At 36.0% G+C, this 15,991-nt stretch overlaps 1 protein-coding gene across 1 annotated transcript in view; it reads left to right on the forward strand.

Annotated features, from left to right (window-relative positions):
• The first annotated feature begins 9,449 nt into the window (after nt 1-9,449).
• The window catches only part of LOC108969769 (pair-rule protein odd-paired), a 44,890-nt gene continuing 38,348 nt past the window's right edge, over nt 9,450-15,991 (forward strand). The window contains exon 1 of the mRNA XM_018934692.1: nt 9,450-11,436. Within this exon, the coding sequence (XP_018790237.1) occupies nt 10,329-11,436 (1,108 nt within the window). The 5' untranslated portion in view covers nt 9,450-10,328. The remainder of the gene's footprint in view (nt 11,437-15,991) is intronic.

A 15,991-nucleotide genomic window follows, 5' to 3' on the forward strand; every position in this document is an offset into this window, starting at 1 on the left:
AAATGATCAATAGAATATCAAAATGCATCTACGTATTAAATTTCGTTCGGATATCTCAAAAAGTGCCTTAGTCAAAGTTGTTTAGAATGATCCGTAGAACATTTCCCGTATACTCATTTCTTAGTGTTTTTGGTTCCCTGTAAATTGATCCGCTCTTATATACATATAGGGATTACATGTACATATATATTTATGTTTATATTTAATTATGCATATTTTTCACATTACATAACATTTTGTGTTTTTGTTGTGTTTATTATATGTTGCGTTCCCTCACAGCAAAAGCCAATCTTACACCCATGCCCCTCCACACTCATACACATATACGTGCTCGTGTATCCCCCTATCTTTCTCTCTATAGATTTGATGCTTTGTAGTATTTCTACTTTGCGCCTACAATTGTATGTTTGTATGCATATGCGTTGTGTCCAAAATTCAAATGCCCGTTTGCTGTGCGTGACACCCGCTGCGTGCGCTGCTTAGCACCTGACCGATTTATTTATTTATCTTTATACAAAATAAATTGAAAAGAAATGCAGTTTTTTCTTCACTTGAGTGCCTCATTTATTTACGAAAAATTCAATTGAGAATTTTCAATTGATTTATGCAACGATTTAAATTTTTCCTTTGCACTAATTAGAAGGGTGATATGTGGTAGTACGAAATAAATTTAAAAAAGTTATCAGCAAATTAAAATTAAATGATATAGATACCTAGACATTTCACAAAACACATTAATTGTGAGGTTAGGAATTTTCTGCTCAATAAAACTGATTTTGGTAAAATCATCATGTGAGGTGTAAAAATTAGCATGATGCAGCGAAAAATTGTATTTCAATTTTTTTATTTATTTTACAAATATGTATAAATGTTCTTAAATAACTCTTAATAAATGTTACACAGTTACAGGGATGGGCCAAATTCGCACTTCCAATTAAGTTAAATTCTAAGAAGTAATGATTTAATGTCTGATAGGTCTGAAATAAAGCAATTACCCAAAATGAAAAAATACAAACTTATTTCAATGGTTTTTCGTATATATTATATGAATGTTATGGCAGGCGTTGTTAATTTATTTTGCATATAAAAAGGAAAAATATAAATATTTAAACCAATTAGGCCTTTAGCATTCCGTGTGTGATTTTACCGAAATTATGATATCAAGATGTGTTCAAAAATTAAAAAAATTTCGGTTTTTGAAATAAATAATTTTTTATTTATGTATCTGCATACAGTAACGTTGTCGTCTTCAAAATAGCCTCTTTCGATATTATACATTAGGGGTTACATGGGTTTGAAGGTTTAAAATCGAGTTTTTATTGTTTTATTAAACTCTACCGCACCTGACTTAAATTTTCAGGTTGATCCGAGTAATAGTTAGTAGTTAGGCTTCTTTAAACATGTTTTTTCGAAACTATGTTTTTGAAGTGAAAATTTCTGGAGAACTACTCAACCGATCTTCGTGAAACTTTCCACAGGTCTTTGAGATAAAATTTTTAAAGAATTGGACCAAGGATTTTTTTCGTTTAAAACTATTTGAAAAAAAATTTTTTGCGAAATTTTCAATAATTTTTTTTTTTTTTTTATAAAAATGTCCGCCAAAAATCCAATTTTCAATTATTCTCCTTCGTTCAAGTTCTAAGTTAAAGTTTTAACCAAAGTATATATTTTTCCACTTTAGATGATCCGGTAAGGAATTATCCTGCCAACGCGGGAGCATTTCTTTCCGAGGGGTCACCGGAAATGGTGTCGCAATGGCCGAGTTTGAAATATTTTTCTCCAAATTCTAAATTGCTTGTAACAATAAAAGGTTCTAATCAAATATTTTATTATGAGAAAAATAATTTTGTTAAAGGCCGTTTTTTACCCGAGGAATCCCATGTAACCCCTTAATACGGACACTTCTTCCAAATGTCGAAATACTTTTCGAACTCGATTTTTGGGTAACCTTTTGTTTCTTTCAGTGCTACGCTTTTAATGTGATCTACGCTTGGAAAAGGTTGGCTGGTTAGGTTTTATTTTCGAAAATAGTCACATGGAACCACGTCTGGCGTTTCTTCTAACCTAAGCGACTGCAAAAGACAAAGTAAGCAATGAAACAATCCACATAATAAAATTGTATTAGTATTTGGACACGCCGCAACCGCGAAATTTTAATTTCATAATTCTCGTCATTCAAGATTGTATAACTCTTCTTTTGATCTGATCACATCGACGCCTTTATTGTCAATTCAAAGTAACGGTCAAATAACTTTTAAATAAACCATTTGAATTAGAAATAAGACCCTTGCATCTATATTTACAGACAAGCAACATATTGGCCTCAAAGACGCCTAGCAAGATACTGAAATTTATATCTTTTCTAGTTTTAAATGCCTGTCCACTTATAAAGATACAAGGCTTTTATTTACCACCTGAGTTTTTGCGAGCAAAAAGATACTTAAATGTATAGCATTACAAACAACTGTTTATGTTTTGACTCCGCCATAATTATCGTTGCATTATCAATGCAATTGCGGTACACATTGTAAACAATAAAGTAGCCATCGATCTGTGTATATGCTTAGCACACATGTTGAAACACTTTTAAGCGACTTTTATTAGCGTGTTTATTATTCATCAAACTCGGCTTTGCTCGGCTCTACGTCGCTTATGAGTTAAAACACTGTTCGCATGCAGGATGAGCATCATAAAAATACAGCGAAACAAGCAGGCTTTCTCTCAAACTCAAACTGAAACTCATATCCGCATCCGCCGGTGCGTCGATCGCCAATAACCGTAAGTTGTCGTAAAAACCCTGTTAATCGCATCGTTAAATGTGTAGACATGTATACACATAAAGGCGCCTTTCTGCGTGAAGATATGTAAATTAAAATAGTTAATAAGCTGTATTCCACAGGCAGACGCAGAGTGTTTGTTTATGATCACTCGTATTCGCAATGTGTTTAAATCTCATTGAGATTGAGTTGTTGATCGCTAACACCAATAAGCCGACATTACGGCCATGCGGCAACAAAATGCATTTCAAATGTGCCACATTGCATACATATACAATCGGCAGCGGCAACATGTACTCAAGGTACTGAACGTGTGCATGCGATGCCTCAATGAAGTTGCAAGTTTGGCTTATAAAAATGTCAAAGAACGCCTGCTGGCCGTTCGCTGAATGACTACTGCGGTTGCAGTGCTGCCGTTGCTGCTGTGGCAGTCAGTTGCTTGTGTCGCCTTGGCCTAAGCGCGCTTGCGTTTCTTTCTAGCTTTAGGCTGTATACTTAAGCTGTGTGCATACATAATAGCTCTATACGCAGGCGGTTACTTAGACCACAAGTAATATTACAATTTACAATGCATTGACTAGCCAACTAATGGTGAGGCAGTTAACTTGCGTTTAAACCTACCAAAAAATCCAAATAGCATTATTTAGCTGGCGGCTCTTCTTTTATTTACATATTTTGCATTTTTTCACCTTATTGTTGTTTTTGTTGCTGTTGGTAACACTGCACATATTCGATTCATTCCACACCGTTCATTTATTCATTCCTTTGCAATATCTATTCCATTCAAGTTGCCACTACTTATTCCATGGATTTAGCTCTTGTTATTTGTTGTGGCATGCAGTGCAAATAAGGCCGCGGGGTTTTCCTTATATGAGCGGATATTGAGATAAAGTGAAGCTGTGGGTTCACATACATACATATACTTATATAACATTCTTATTAACTTCATGTGATTTTCATTTGGTTCCGTTTGAGGTTATGTTTTTTGTTTATGTTTATTTTTGCAATTTTTATGCCGGAAGATATTTTTTTATTTAACATTAATAAATATTAAGTCCAAACAAAAATATTAGGTTGTCAAACAAGTCTTACGGTATTTATGCGGTATTTTTTTGAATTTTCAATTGTTCATAAAATCTTTTTTGATGGCTCATGCCCAGCTCTTGACCGATGCTACGGCTGCTACTATGCCGGTCTCTTTCGACCAATTCAGCGATTTTATCGCAATTTTCGACGACAGGCCTTCCGGAGCGTGGCGGATTTTCGACCACCTCTACACCAGAACGAAAACATTGAAACCATCGTTGTGCGGTAGAAATGGAAACTGTATTGGGTCCATAAACTCGTACTGTAAAATATGCCGTATTTTCACTTTATTTTGCTCCATGTTTGCGACGCTATAACAATTTTTCTAAAATATTTTTCACGCCCGGCTTCCAAATATTATAAAATTTTTGATTGATTCTGATATTTATTTTTTACATAAGTTTATTGCTATTTTTCGAATTATCCTCTAAAAAGTCAGGTCCAGATGGAATTGGAAACAAGGCACTTTAATGTTTTTTAAACAATTTGGGTACTAAACCCTTAAAAATGTGACTTCTGAGTGGTAGAAAAGAATTTATACCCTACACAGTATAGGAAAATGGACCGAGAGTGTGATAATTGAGAGTGAGACTTCGAAATGGAAAGCTGGTACAGGAGGTATATATTTTTTTTTTCGAAGGAAGGTTTCCAGCTCAGTGACTAATACTTTGTCTTTCAAGCTTTCTTATAGTGGATGTAATAGAAAGTGCTAATTAAGATTCCATTTTAACGGGAAAGTTCCTGATTTTCTGTGTAACAGCTTTGTCTTTCAGGTTTTCTTATACGAAGTAAATATAACATAAGGTATTGAGATTTCCGTTTAACTGGAGAGGTCATTGATTTTCTGCATAACAGTATGTAGAGGCAATCAATGACACTAAGGGATATCAGTGCATGCCAAATAATATCAAGTGTTGCTGCTGAAGTAATAGCCAGTATGATGACCATTGACATGAAGGGTGACGAATACGAGCGAGTATATAAGTTATCAGAGCCGTTTATAGGAGCTAAAAAAGAAGAGAGTCAATAACTTAACAATTTGGCAGCAGCGATGCCAAACCTTATTTAAATGACGTTGAATCTACAGACTGATACCGGACATCCATTATTGGAACGATAGACGACATGTGGACCCTGATTTCCAACTAACCCAAACAGTAAGTGGACATGTGTGTCTTAGATGCTATATGTACATGGGCCAGCACGGCATTAGTCCTAATTGTCCGACGTGTTCAAGTGTTTTTTTTTTTGCCCTCGGTTTTTAAGTACAAAGGAAAAATTTAAAACTACTTTACGGAGGAAAATTTGACGACACTTATGTGTCAGTCCACAGAGGTGGAAAGCTGTCGGCGAAGCGGTAGCCAAAATCTTGACAAAACTGTGATACATAGAGTAGAGCAGAGTAGGCGACCGTCAACCCTTGTCAGAGAGGTGACAATGTCTTATCACTCCACGCTTTTGATGCTTAGTACTCCTTAAAAAAAGACAGGTAATCAATAACATGTCTGAGAAAAACTCAGTGAATTACATTTGAGTCTACGGTCACGTGAGTGTAGAAAGAAATGTAAGAAAATAATGTGAATTTAAGTCAAAGTAAGGGCATCCGCAAGATGTCTCAAAATTAATTGATGAAATTTTTATTGCAATTGAACAAAAACAGCAACGCTTTAACGGTCAAACGGTCATATTATTTAGTTCCTTCAAATATTGTTTAAAACAAAGATTTCTAAACATGTCAGGTCTTGAAACTGTGCCAATTCAAGACGTCCAGAAATAGTAATTATCTTACGTGAATTACAAATTGGTCTTATAGCAGATATTATCAAAGAGCTCATACTCGTCAGATCTTACCTCCAGAAACTAGATAATGTAGAATCAGTGAATGTACGGCAAGATGATGATGCAAGCGCTTTAACATGTCCAACTTTCATAATATTGAGAAGATATCCTTTCCAAGATGTTTAACGCTTTAATAAAATAATAAATTATTTCGTTCAAATCGATATTTAGTAAATATTGTAAGATATAGATTGCATAACAAAACTCAACTTCTTTATATTAAAAGCATTTTAAGATTTGCACACATACTTGTTGTACGTACTTATAGCCTCATACATTGTAAGTACCAAAGCAAGCTCAAAATAGTCTGTAATTAGGTGTATGTATGTTTATGTGGAACATTGAATGGCGGCATTTCCAATCAAAGGCTAACATTTTTAACCGTTTAACTGTTTCGCAATTAAATCTCATTTGTAAGAAAGGAATTTTCAAATCAAGTCATAAAACTTCAGGCGATTGAATTGTCTGGCTACCGATTGAAGTCCATTGACAGTCGCCAATACATTTGAAAACAAACAAATCACGCGGCAATAATAGAATCCAGTTGGCAATCATTAGTGGTGGTAGCAAAAACAATAGAGCAAACACAGGTACCACATATGCGCGCAAATGCTTTGGAATCTGTCAACACATTGACAGCGAGCACTGATAAAAGCAATATGGCAGCACTCTTAAAACGCGAAAGACTTCAAGCAAGTGCATAACAATGTGTGTGTGTGGGTGTGTGTGTGTGAATTATGTTAAAGCTTTCTAAACTTATTGCAGTAGGAATGAATTGTTCTCAAATAGGCTTAGTACTTACATATGTATATGTAGAAAAATCTTACATGCGTGTGCACGTACTCGGCTATATTGATATATTCGTATGTACAGCAGTGGATATATCAAAATGAGCAACTTGCAGCTGGCATCCAACCGTTTGGACGGACACTGACTAATTTCCACAAATGGTATTAACTGCTGTTGTTGTTGTAGTTTCTGTTTAGCTTTTTCGCCATGTTAACGCACAATGCAGATTTAAAAAGTTGGGCGGAAACTGTCGATGTGCGCAAAGCAACGAGCAGTCGAATGAGAAATGAAGTGAAAATAGTGGCGAACAGTTGGTAGCCGCAAGTCGGCATTAAACACAAACAGCGTGGAAAACAGTAAACAGCTTTGATACCGTTGGTCGTTGCTGGCAAGCGGTGATATTGATTGTCGAATAACAAGAGACAAAATAACCACAACAACAACTGCACTAGGTAAAGCGGCAGTAATGGCTGCAATGACAGCTAAAATAATGGCGAATGGCAATTGTCGAGTCGTGAAGGCTATTTGGACCTCGGCCAATTCCAATTCCAGTGCCAGTGTAATGTTTGTAATGGACAGTGCGAAAGTTTTGTTACTTTGCAAAGGAAAATGGCAACATCCCGTTGTAATAAAATGCTTTAGGTTATAAATAAAATTGCGTTTATGTGTAAGAATGTGTTATTGTTTTAGCTATTTTATGCCAAGGAATAATTGATACCAGCAGTTTCTCATTAACTTGCTAATTCTACTTTGTGTATTAGATCAATTTACAAAGACTGGTATAATGGTCATTGCCATGCGCCCAGTTTCTTTTTATGACTCTTATTTAACACTATTTCTTGTATTTTTTTTAAATAGTTGGAATAGAACAAAAACAAAAAAAATCATTTTTTCAAGGCCTTGTAAACTATACCTCAAAGACCTGTGCAAAATTTCATTATTATTGATGGCGTAGTTCACTAAACAGATTGACTTTGAAAACACACAACTTTTCTATGCTATATGCCCAAAACTATGGCCGGACTAACCTGAGGGTTGATTACAATATTTTAGAGATGTTATAGGATTAGCTAAGACAATATTTTTTTCATTGTTTAATAAAAATTCTTTAACAAAAATATAAATTTTTTTTACTAAATACCAAAAATATTATTAGCATATTGTTGTTGTATTTGTTCTTGCACATTTTATTACTTATTAAAAAAAATACACATTCTATGGCATGCCTAATATTTAAACGACCTTATCAATGCCGCCATTTTAATAAAAACATACATATATGTATAACTAGTTGCAAAGAAAATCGCTAGGTTGTCAAATATTTTGGTTGAATAATTAAATATTCTGCACTTAATTAATCTTATGCAACAAAAACAGCAAGAAAAATAAACAGCTTATGGTCACAGGCATACACATCTATACATATACATATCAATGTATGTATCTATAGTTTGTTACATATAACATGTAGACATGTATGAATGTATGGATATGTAGAAAGTACGTAATGAATGTAGCTGTGAAGAAGAAAAATTAGACCAACAGCGTAAATAAATAATTATAAGTGCACGAAGTGAGTGTAAAAATTAGAATGAAAAATTACCACAAAATGCCAAAATGAAAATCGTATACAATTAATCAAGGTGGCCAGTGGACGATTGGACGCTTCGAGAGCTTGAGGCGATTGGTTGCGTGGCAGCGCGGGTGACAGAGCGCCACAACACACATATGGGAATTGTAATGCATTAGTTGTTTGTACAAATGCACATACAAACATACATTTCCATGTAACTATGTGCGTAGCTGTTTACAACAAAGAGGCTTGATTAGAGTTGATGATTGTTTACATAGTGTGCTGAGCTATAGTGAGCTTTGTAAATTTGAAAATGTATAAGTGTGCATTTCTTTTGTTTTGTTCTGTTTTGAATGCTTGTTTCCATATATCACCACGCTGTTATGACATATTATTTGTAGAAACCTTAGTCGCACGAACGCATAGCAACGCTTTGCAAAGCTGACTTCATATTCATGTGCGTGTTGCAACATTGACCAATCAGAGCGTTGCTAATTGCTGCTGCAGCGACACAAATGGGACGCAGAGTGCTGAATGCCAAGAGCTTGCAACATAAATATATATATGCTTACATAGGTGACATGCGTAAACACGCCCACGCGTGCGTCTACTGGGCGCTCAGGCAGTTTGAGCTGTCTGAGAAAGAAAAGTGGTAAAAATGAACAATTTACAACGTGCACACGCCCACGCCCACGCAAAAAATTACAAGCTTTTCATTCCAATTTTCTGTGTGCTCACAGCTAAGCTTAAAGCGCTTGGGTTTAGTGGGCGGACGTTTCGACTTTTATTTCTCTGCTTTTGTTAACCACCATTGCTGTTTACAGCCCCGCAACCGCCACTATGGGTGTGAATGCCGACGAAAATTTGAGAATTATGCTTGTGCAGTTCCACAAATGTGCGCTGCCTTAGATCAAAGTTGTCGTTGTATGATTGTATAAAAACGGCTATTTCACTTGCACGACTGTGTAGAATTATTTCCGTTGGAATTTAGGAAAGCCCTGTTTGGCCTCGTTTTATCTCATGCGTCTTATACCAAATAACGGCCATTTTGAGTTATATGCCAGCTCTTTTCCGCTAACGTACGTTCCATGACAGCTGAAAAACCAGTCTTTCCACTTTTGAAATTCACCTCAAATAACTTGCATACACACCACTATCACAGCTAGCTGTGCTATTCACATTACTGCCAATTTGTGTAAGTTGGTGTGACTTATTAGCTATTGCCCTCTCATATTATCTATATTCACCTCATTGATTTTGGGCGCTGCTTTTGGCTGCGTGCGTGCAACAAAAGCCACGGCATGTGGCATGCGAGCTCTTGCTGTTGCACACATGCAGGACACCACTACAACAGCGCTCGAGTCACTTCACAGGCAGACAGCCACCAGCCAGTCTGAGCCGACGGTCTTCGATAGCATACAAACAAACATAGGCGTAGTACTAGGCATGCAGTATTGTTTTTATTTTGTGTTTTTGTTGTTGTGGGCCTGCTTGATAGCCAGCGCATGCACGTATGCCGAAGGAGTCAAACCAACCACTGTGCACCCCGCATTCGCACAGCGTCGACCACGACGACAACACACACGACACGATACCACTCGGAAAGGTACGGTCGGCCGCATGCTAGCAACTGTATGCAGTGGCATAGGCAATTCCCAATTGTACAGATCACTAACGGAAACGAACGCAAACGCAGTTAGAAGTTATTCGTGCGCACAGCCAATAGACGGATCAGCGGCTGGTAATACGGAGCGCTGTTTATGACGGTGTCGCGGACGGGACTATTATTTTATTTTAATAAAGTGAGAATTTATTTTGAAAAATATTACAAAAAGTATTCAACAATATTGAAATATTAAGAAATCAATGTGAAGAGTTGTATATTAGATAAAAGCGAAAACATCAGCAATGCGACGGTAAACGAACGCAGTGATTTGCAGTGAAAAAAATGTGAGCAAAATTTGCGTTTAAAAAATCAAAAAAAAAAAAAAAAAATCAAAAACAAATTGAAAGAAATAAAAAACAGTCACTTTGATGTTTTAAGTGCTTTTGTATTTAAGAATTTATGCATAAACAAAAGTGAATGAAATATTAAATAAACTAAACATAAACAAGCTCAGCGAACTGTTTTAAATCAACTCACAACAGTTTGAGTAGCACTTGTTTTTCTCACAACTTTACTCTACGTAAAGCGGCCAAAAACGGTGACGCATTCACAAATCGAACTTTCGCGTTTCTCTTTCAATACTTTTTAAGTCATCAAAATGATGATGAACGCTTTCATCGATCCCACGCCCTCCCAGCACCATCTGGCTTCTTACGGGCTGCGTATGTCACCGACTACACCGACTAATCAATCGGATTTACTTGGTGGCAGCGCGCAACAACAACATGCACAGCAACAGCAGCAGCAACAACAACAAGTGCAACAACAGCAGCAACAACAAGCGCAGCAGCAACAATCCCAACAACAGCAGGCACAACAATTGGACACCAGCGGTCTGATGTCCTCAGCAATGTCGCTGGGCACCAGCGTCAGCGACATGTCTTCGCCCGTAAGTGCGTCAGCCGCCAGTGCTGCCGCGTATCAGAACAGCGGCTACAGCCACTTCAATACGCAACTCGGTTCGGCGTATTCATCACGTGATTTTCTGCTTGGCCGCCGCACAGACAACGATTACATGTCCGGTGCGGCAACAACGCAACTGGTTGGCCAAAGTGCCGCCACCACTGCTGCAACAGCCGACTCAATGTTATTCCCCTCATTTCCCGCCACACATGCCCAGCATCCCGATTTGACCACATCCTTTGGTAATCACCCCTTCCATGCGGCGGCACATCATCATGCCGCGGCCGCGCATCATCATCAACATCAGATGCGCATGGGCATGGCCGACTACGCGCATCCGTATGCACATCACGCACAACATCATACAAATTTTCCGTCGGTGCATCATCATCAACATCCCGCCATGTCCATGCATCCAGCTGGTGCGGGCGCTTTTCTACGCTATATGCGCCACCAGCCCTCGGCAGCGTCTGCCATTAAGCAAGATATGCAATGCCTTTGGGTGGATCCGGATCAACCGGGCGGTCCGAACGGCCGCAAGACATGTAATAAGATCTTTCACACCATGCACGATATTGTCACCCATCTAACGGTGGAACATGTCGGCGGACCCGAGTGCACAACGCATGCCTGCTACTGGATTGGTTGTTCCCGCAACGGTCGCCCCTTCAAAGCCAAATACAAGTTGGTCAATCATATACGCGTGCACACCGGCGAGAAACCGTTTGCCTGTCCGCATCCCGGTTGCGGCAAGGTGTTCGCACGTAGCGAGAATCTCAAAATACACAAGCGGACGCATACCGGTAAGTCGCTGTTAACCAATATTCGCATTAAAATAGTAACTGTATTTATGTAAAATACATATGTTTGGGGGCGTTGTGTTTTCACCTGTATACAGCAGGCATTAATGCGGTTAACAAAATCCCTATGGCATCGCAATTTTGACTTGACTTTATTCGTTTATAGCTATGCGTTGTTTTATTTTGTTTTAACTTGTTTGCTTTTTGATGTTTGTTCGCTAATCGGTTTAACTAATTTTTGGGCGGCGCCGTTGTAGGCGTACGCATTGATTTTGGCGGATATATCCACAAAGATTTAAGCCTTTCGGGTTTGTGGCATGTTCGAGGCCGTGCAAGCTGTATGTAGGGTCAGAGCAGATAGCAAAAAGTCAGTAAGGCAAAATTTATTTCAGCGTCTGTGTGCCGGAAACTCAACAAGGTACCTGTAGTGGAACTATTCAGTACTTAAATTTTCATTTGTCAAATTGTTACAAAGTGTTAGATACCTGATGAGAGCACGACTCATTTTCCTTGTAGATAATGGTGCACATTCAAGGCCTATTGAAACGTTTGCGTTAAAAATTGTTATACAATCGGCGCATGCCTCTGTTGAAGTAGAGTACAACAAGCAGGAAGAATAAAACTAGCTGTTAGCGATAAAAAAAGCTGTCGGTATCAAAGATTGAGAAAGATTTGAAAAAAATGCACATTACACGTACCCATTGATAAATCTTAGACTCATAAATTAACACAGCTTCCTACTAAGAAGACTTTATTTTGATGTCGAATTGAATATAAAATTTAGATCTCAAATAGTCCTTTTCACATTATTTTCTCAACTATAATTTGGATTACAGAACTTAAAAAAAAAATTTTGAAATACTCACTCTACGCCTAAACACGATATAATGTAAGTAATTCCAGTATTTGTATACCCTGAATAGGGAATATTAATATTAAGTTTCTAAGATCCAGAAAAAAAGTCAAGAGCTCTATGACTTGTCAGGTTCATCTTTATATGCACGAAGTAGTCCCTCAGTTTTTGAGATACCGGTCTGAAACTTTGCACACATTCCATTTACGCCATGAAGCTGCTAATTTGTCTTAATTGTCGATATTGGCTCACTTTAGCATATAGCCGCCATACAAATTGAATGATCAAAATCAAGTTTGACACAATTTTTATTTTACAAGATATCTTTACGAAATTTGGCGCAGATTATTGTCTCAAATAGTATTATAAGCTCCAAAGGAATTGTTTAGATCGGTCAATATAGCATATAACTACCATACAATTTAACTGATCAAAAATCAAATTCGTTTATGGAAATATTTTTTATTTGGCAAGGTATCTTTTTGAAATTTTGGCATTGATTATCCTCTACTGCTTCAATCTGCGAACATATTGTTCAGATCCGACGAATAAAGAATACTGCCGACATACGAGCTGATTCTTTTTGATTCTTCTTTATTGGTCTGAGAAATATGTCTGTTAAGGCTAATATAGCATCGGTGCAGCCGAAGTTAACATCCTTTATTGTTTTTTTTTTTAAGTTTTTAATAAAAAAGTTTTCTTGCACATTTTGCTCAAATTATCAGTATTAAAAGTAAAATGTATATACTAAGATTTATATATTAATTTTACGTTATTTTCAACCAATAATCTGAAATAAATATGCATACGTATACATAAATAAGCATGTACATATATGTATGTATGTAAATAAGTTGCTCTACAAAATAAAGCTGTTGGCAGCCTAAATTCCGAGCTGTAAATCATAACGAATGTGACACAGTAAATCATTGGAAAGCCGCAACAAAAGCAACATTGGAAAGCAAGACTTAACACTACTAAATCAAAAGTTGAAAGTGCAGTTTTAAGCAAAATTTAAAATAATAAGTGGTGAAAAGTTTTTTCTAGACGCGAAAAACTACATATAGTATAGTATATTTACAGTAGTAATGAACAAAACTTTCAGCCAACAACGCCACAAACAACTTGCAGATTAATTTTCGATGTCATGATTTTACCCCACTTTTCGAGATCCCTTACCATGAATATTTGCTTATTTAATGTTTTTAGACGGTATTATTGTTGCTTCTACATTCAAAACGCGTTTGCGTGTGTGTGTTAGTGTGCTTTACCGCCCCAAAACGCGCATTTCCTGTGACACTTTACAATCGCAGCGGAAGTTTTGACACGTGTCAACGCAAGCAGCCTCCGTTTATCCTAGAAAATGCTTCTGCCCATTTGTGTGCCCATATGTGTGTTTGGATGTAAATCAGTTTGCATTGTTGCTAAATACGCGCTACAAAATAAATATACTATGCACTCTAAATGAGGGCAAACAATTCGTTGCTTGGACTGACTTACTCACACAAACACACACAAGCCCTGGTGCCTACTCCAACACTATCACACTTCACTGGCCCATTGAAAATCAGTGATTGAATTTTGATTTATTTTCTCAATTGTAAAAGTGTTTAATGAGGCGTATTTTCTACAACCGCAAGACTCAATACGACGGCAGACTGCTGTTGCTGCTGCGCCGGTGGCAGCGACTCAAGTGGCATCTCAAGTGGTGTGCGGTGTTGCGCGTGTGCTTTGTTGTATGTATGCATGTATGTATATGATTTGCTTGGTCGGTTAGAATTGTAGAAAATAAAATAAATATATATATATGTATGCATCAATAAGAGGTGTTGCATGAGGTCAATGTGCCGCTGGAGTTGTAGAAATTCCTCTTCATTGTTGGTATATTTGAATTCTTGTATATTTAGACATAAATCGTGCTTTAATTGCTCAAGTGGATAATTGGCAAGGCACTTGAGGTGTTAAGTAAGAGCTAACGCGTAGCTTTGAGAGTTTAGTTGTTAAAAAAACTTCCTTAAATTGAGAAAAATATAAAAATATTTAACATTGCCGAATTAATAATTTTTAATACATTTTTCTAAAAAAAAAAAAATAAAAGTAATAACAAAACTTATAAAATATTAGTGTAAAAAAACAAAATATTTTTTTTTGCAAGATTTGCTTTAAAATTTTCTTAAAGTCCGAGTCAAATAAAAAAAAAATAAAAAATTTAAAACTCTTTCTTCTTTACACAATTTCAAATATAAAATTAAGTTGTACTCATAGAAGTGAACGCCCTCAATCGACAATGCCAAAAGTGATCATAAAAAGAAGTTGTTAAAAATTAATAAAACATTTTAAGAACATAATAACCCATATCCCTGCAAAAACACCAACAAACAATACGTATACGTATACAAACATACAGATGTATGTATGTATAATTATTTACCGACATATGAGTATATTAAACCTTCATTTAAGTTTCCTTCAAAATTAAAAGAAATAATTACAAAAAAATCGAAATGCAATTAAAGCCGCGAGAAAAAAATCAAATAAAGGCAACAAATAAAACCGCTGAAAACTGAAACAATTTGTTTGCTATTGTTATGGACATGAAAAGGAATAATAGCGCAAGAGCAACAAATACAATTATTATAATAATAAAAGAAAAAGAAAAACATTTACAAAAATACCAATAATAACACAATGTGTACTAAAGAAAAATGCCGAAATTGAAAAACTGCCACGTAATGATTGCCAATCAATGCTTTAATATGCGTTGCCATGCCCCCAACAACACCACACACACCGTCCAAATCTCCAATGCGTGCACCAATAGACACATTCATATATGTTAGTATATATGTAAGTATAAGCAAAAACCTATATACAAACTTTTGTACAAGTGAATGTAGTGCGAGCCGCAGCAAAAAATAATAATAATCCATCATTATGTCTAAAAATCCCCAGCCAAAGATGAACGAGCAGAGCAACAAGAAAGGGTAGAAAAAAGTAGCAAAAAATCGACAAAATTTTTAAATAAAATCGAACAAGTTGAAAGGCGAGAAAAGCGTGTAAAAATATGCTAGCGAGTTACATATATGTGCGTGTATAGGTGTATGAAGTAAGTGCAGCATTTACAAGTTCGAAGTGGCTACGCTTTAAAACATTTTAATTACTTTCCAATGATATGCAATTTTACACATAAATCACTCAACACAAATCGCCATAACACAGAAGTCGAAGCAGTAATAATCCAAGAGTATATTGTATGGTACCAAACATATGTATGTATGTCTGTACATATGTACACATTTTACATTTCTAGCTCATTTCATGCATTTTATAGACTGTTGTGAGTTGCACACACCATAGTACTAAGACAGCTTATTAAATCTATCACTAAAAAATTTGATTTATAGTGATAGCTTTTATATTATAAACGAAAATTTATTGAAATAACTGAAATTTCGTCTACAATGCTTGAAAACACTACTTAAGTTAAAAAATAAATAATATAAAATAGTTATTATTTATAAATAAATAAATATGTTAAAAAATAAATAATATAAAATAATTATTATTTAACATAAATATAGTTATATGTATATGTATACTTATATATGTATATGATGTAAGCAGATTCTATGTATTGATTTCCACCATCAAATTATAAATTTGTGGCTTCTTCTAAATAAAAAAATCGGAGCAAAATTTGCTATC

Source organism: Bactrocera latifrons, unplaced genomic scaffold, assembly GCF_001853355.1.
Source record: "Bactrocera latifrons isolate USDA-ARS-PBARC rearing strain unplaced genomic scaffold, ASM185335v1 scaffold_106, whole genome shotgun sequence".
Lineage (NCBI taxonomy): Eukaryota > Metazoa > Arthropoda > Insecta > Diptera > Tephritidae > Bactrocera > Bactrocera latifrons.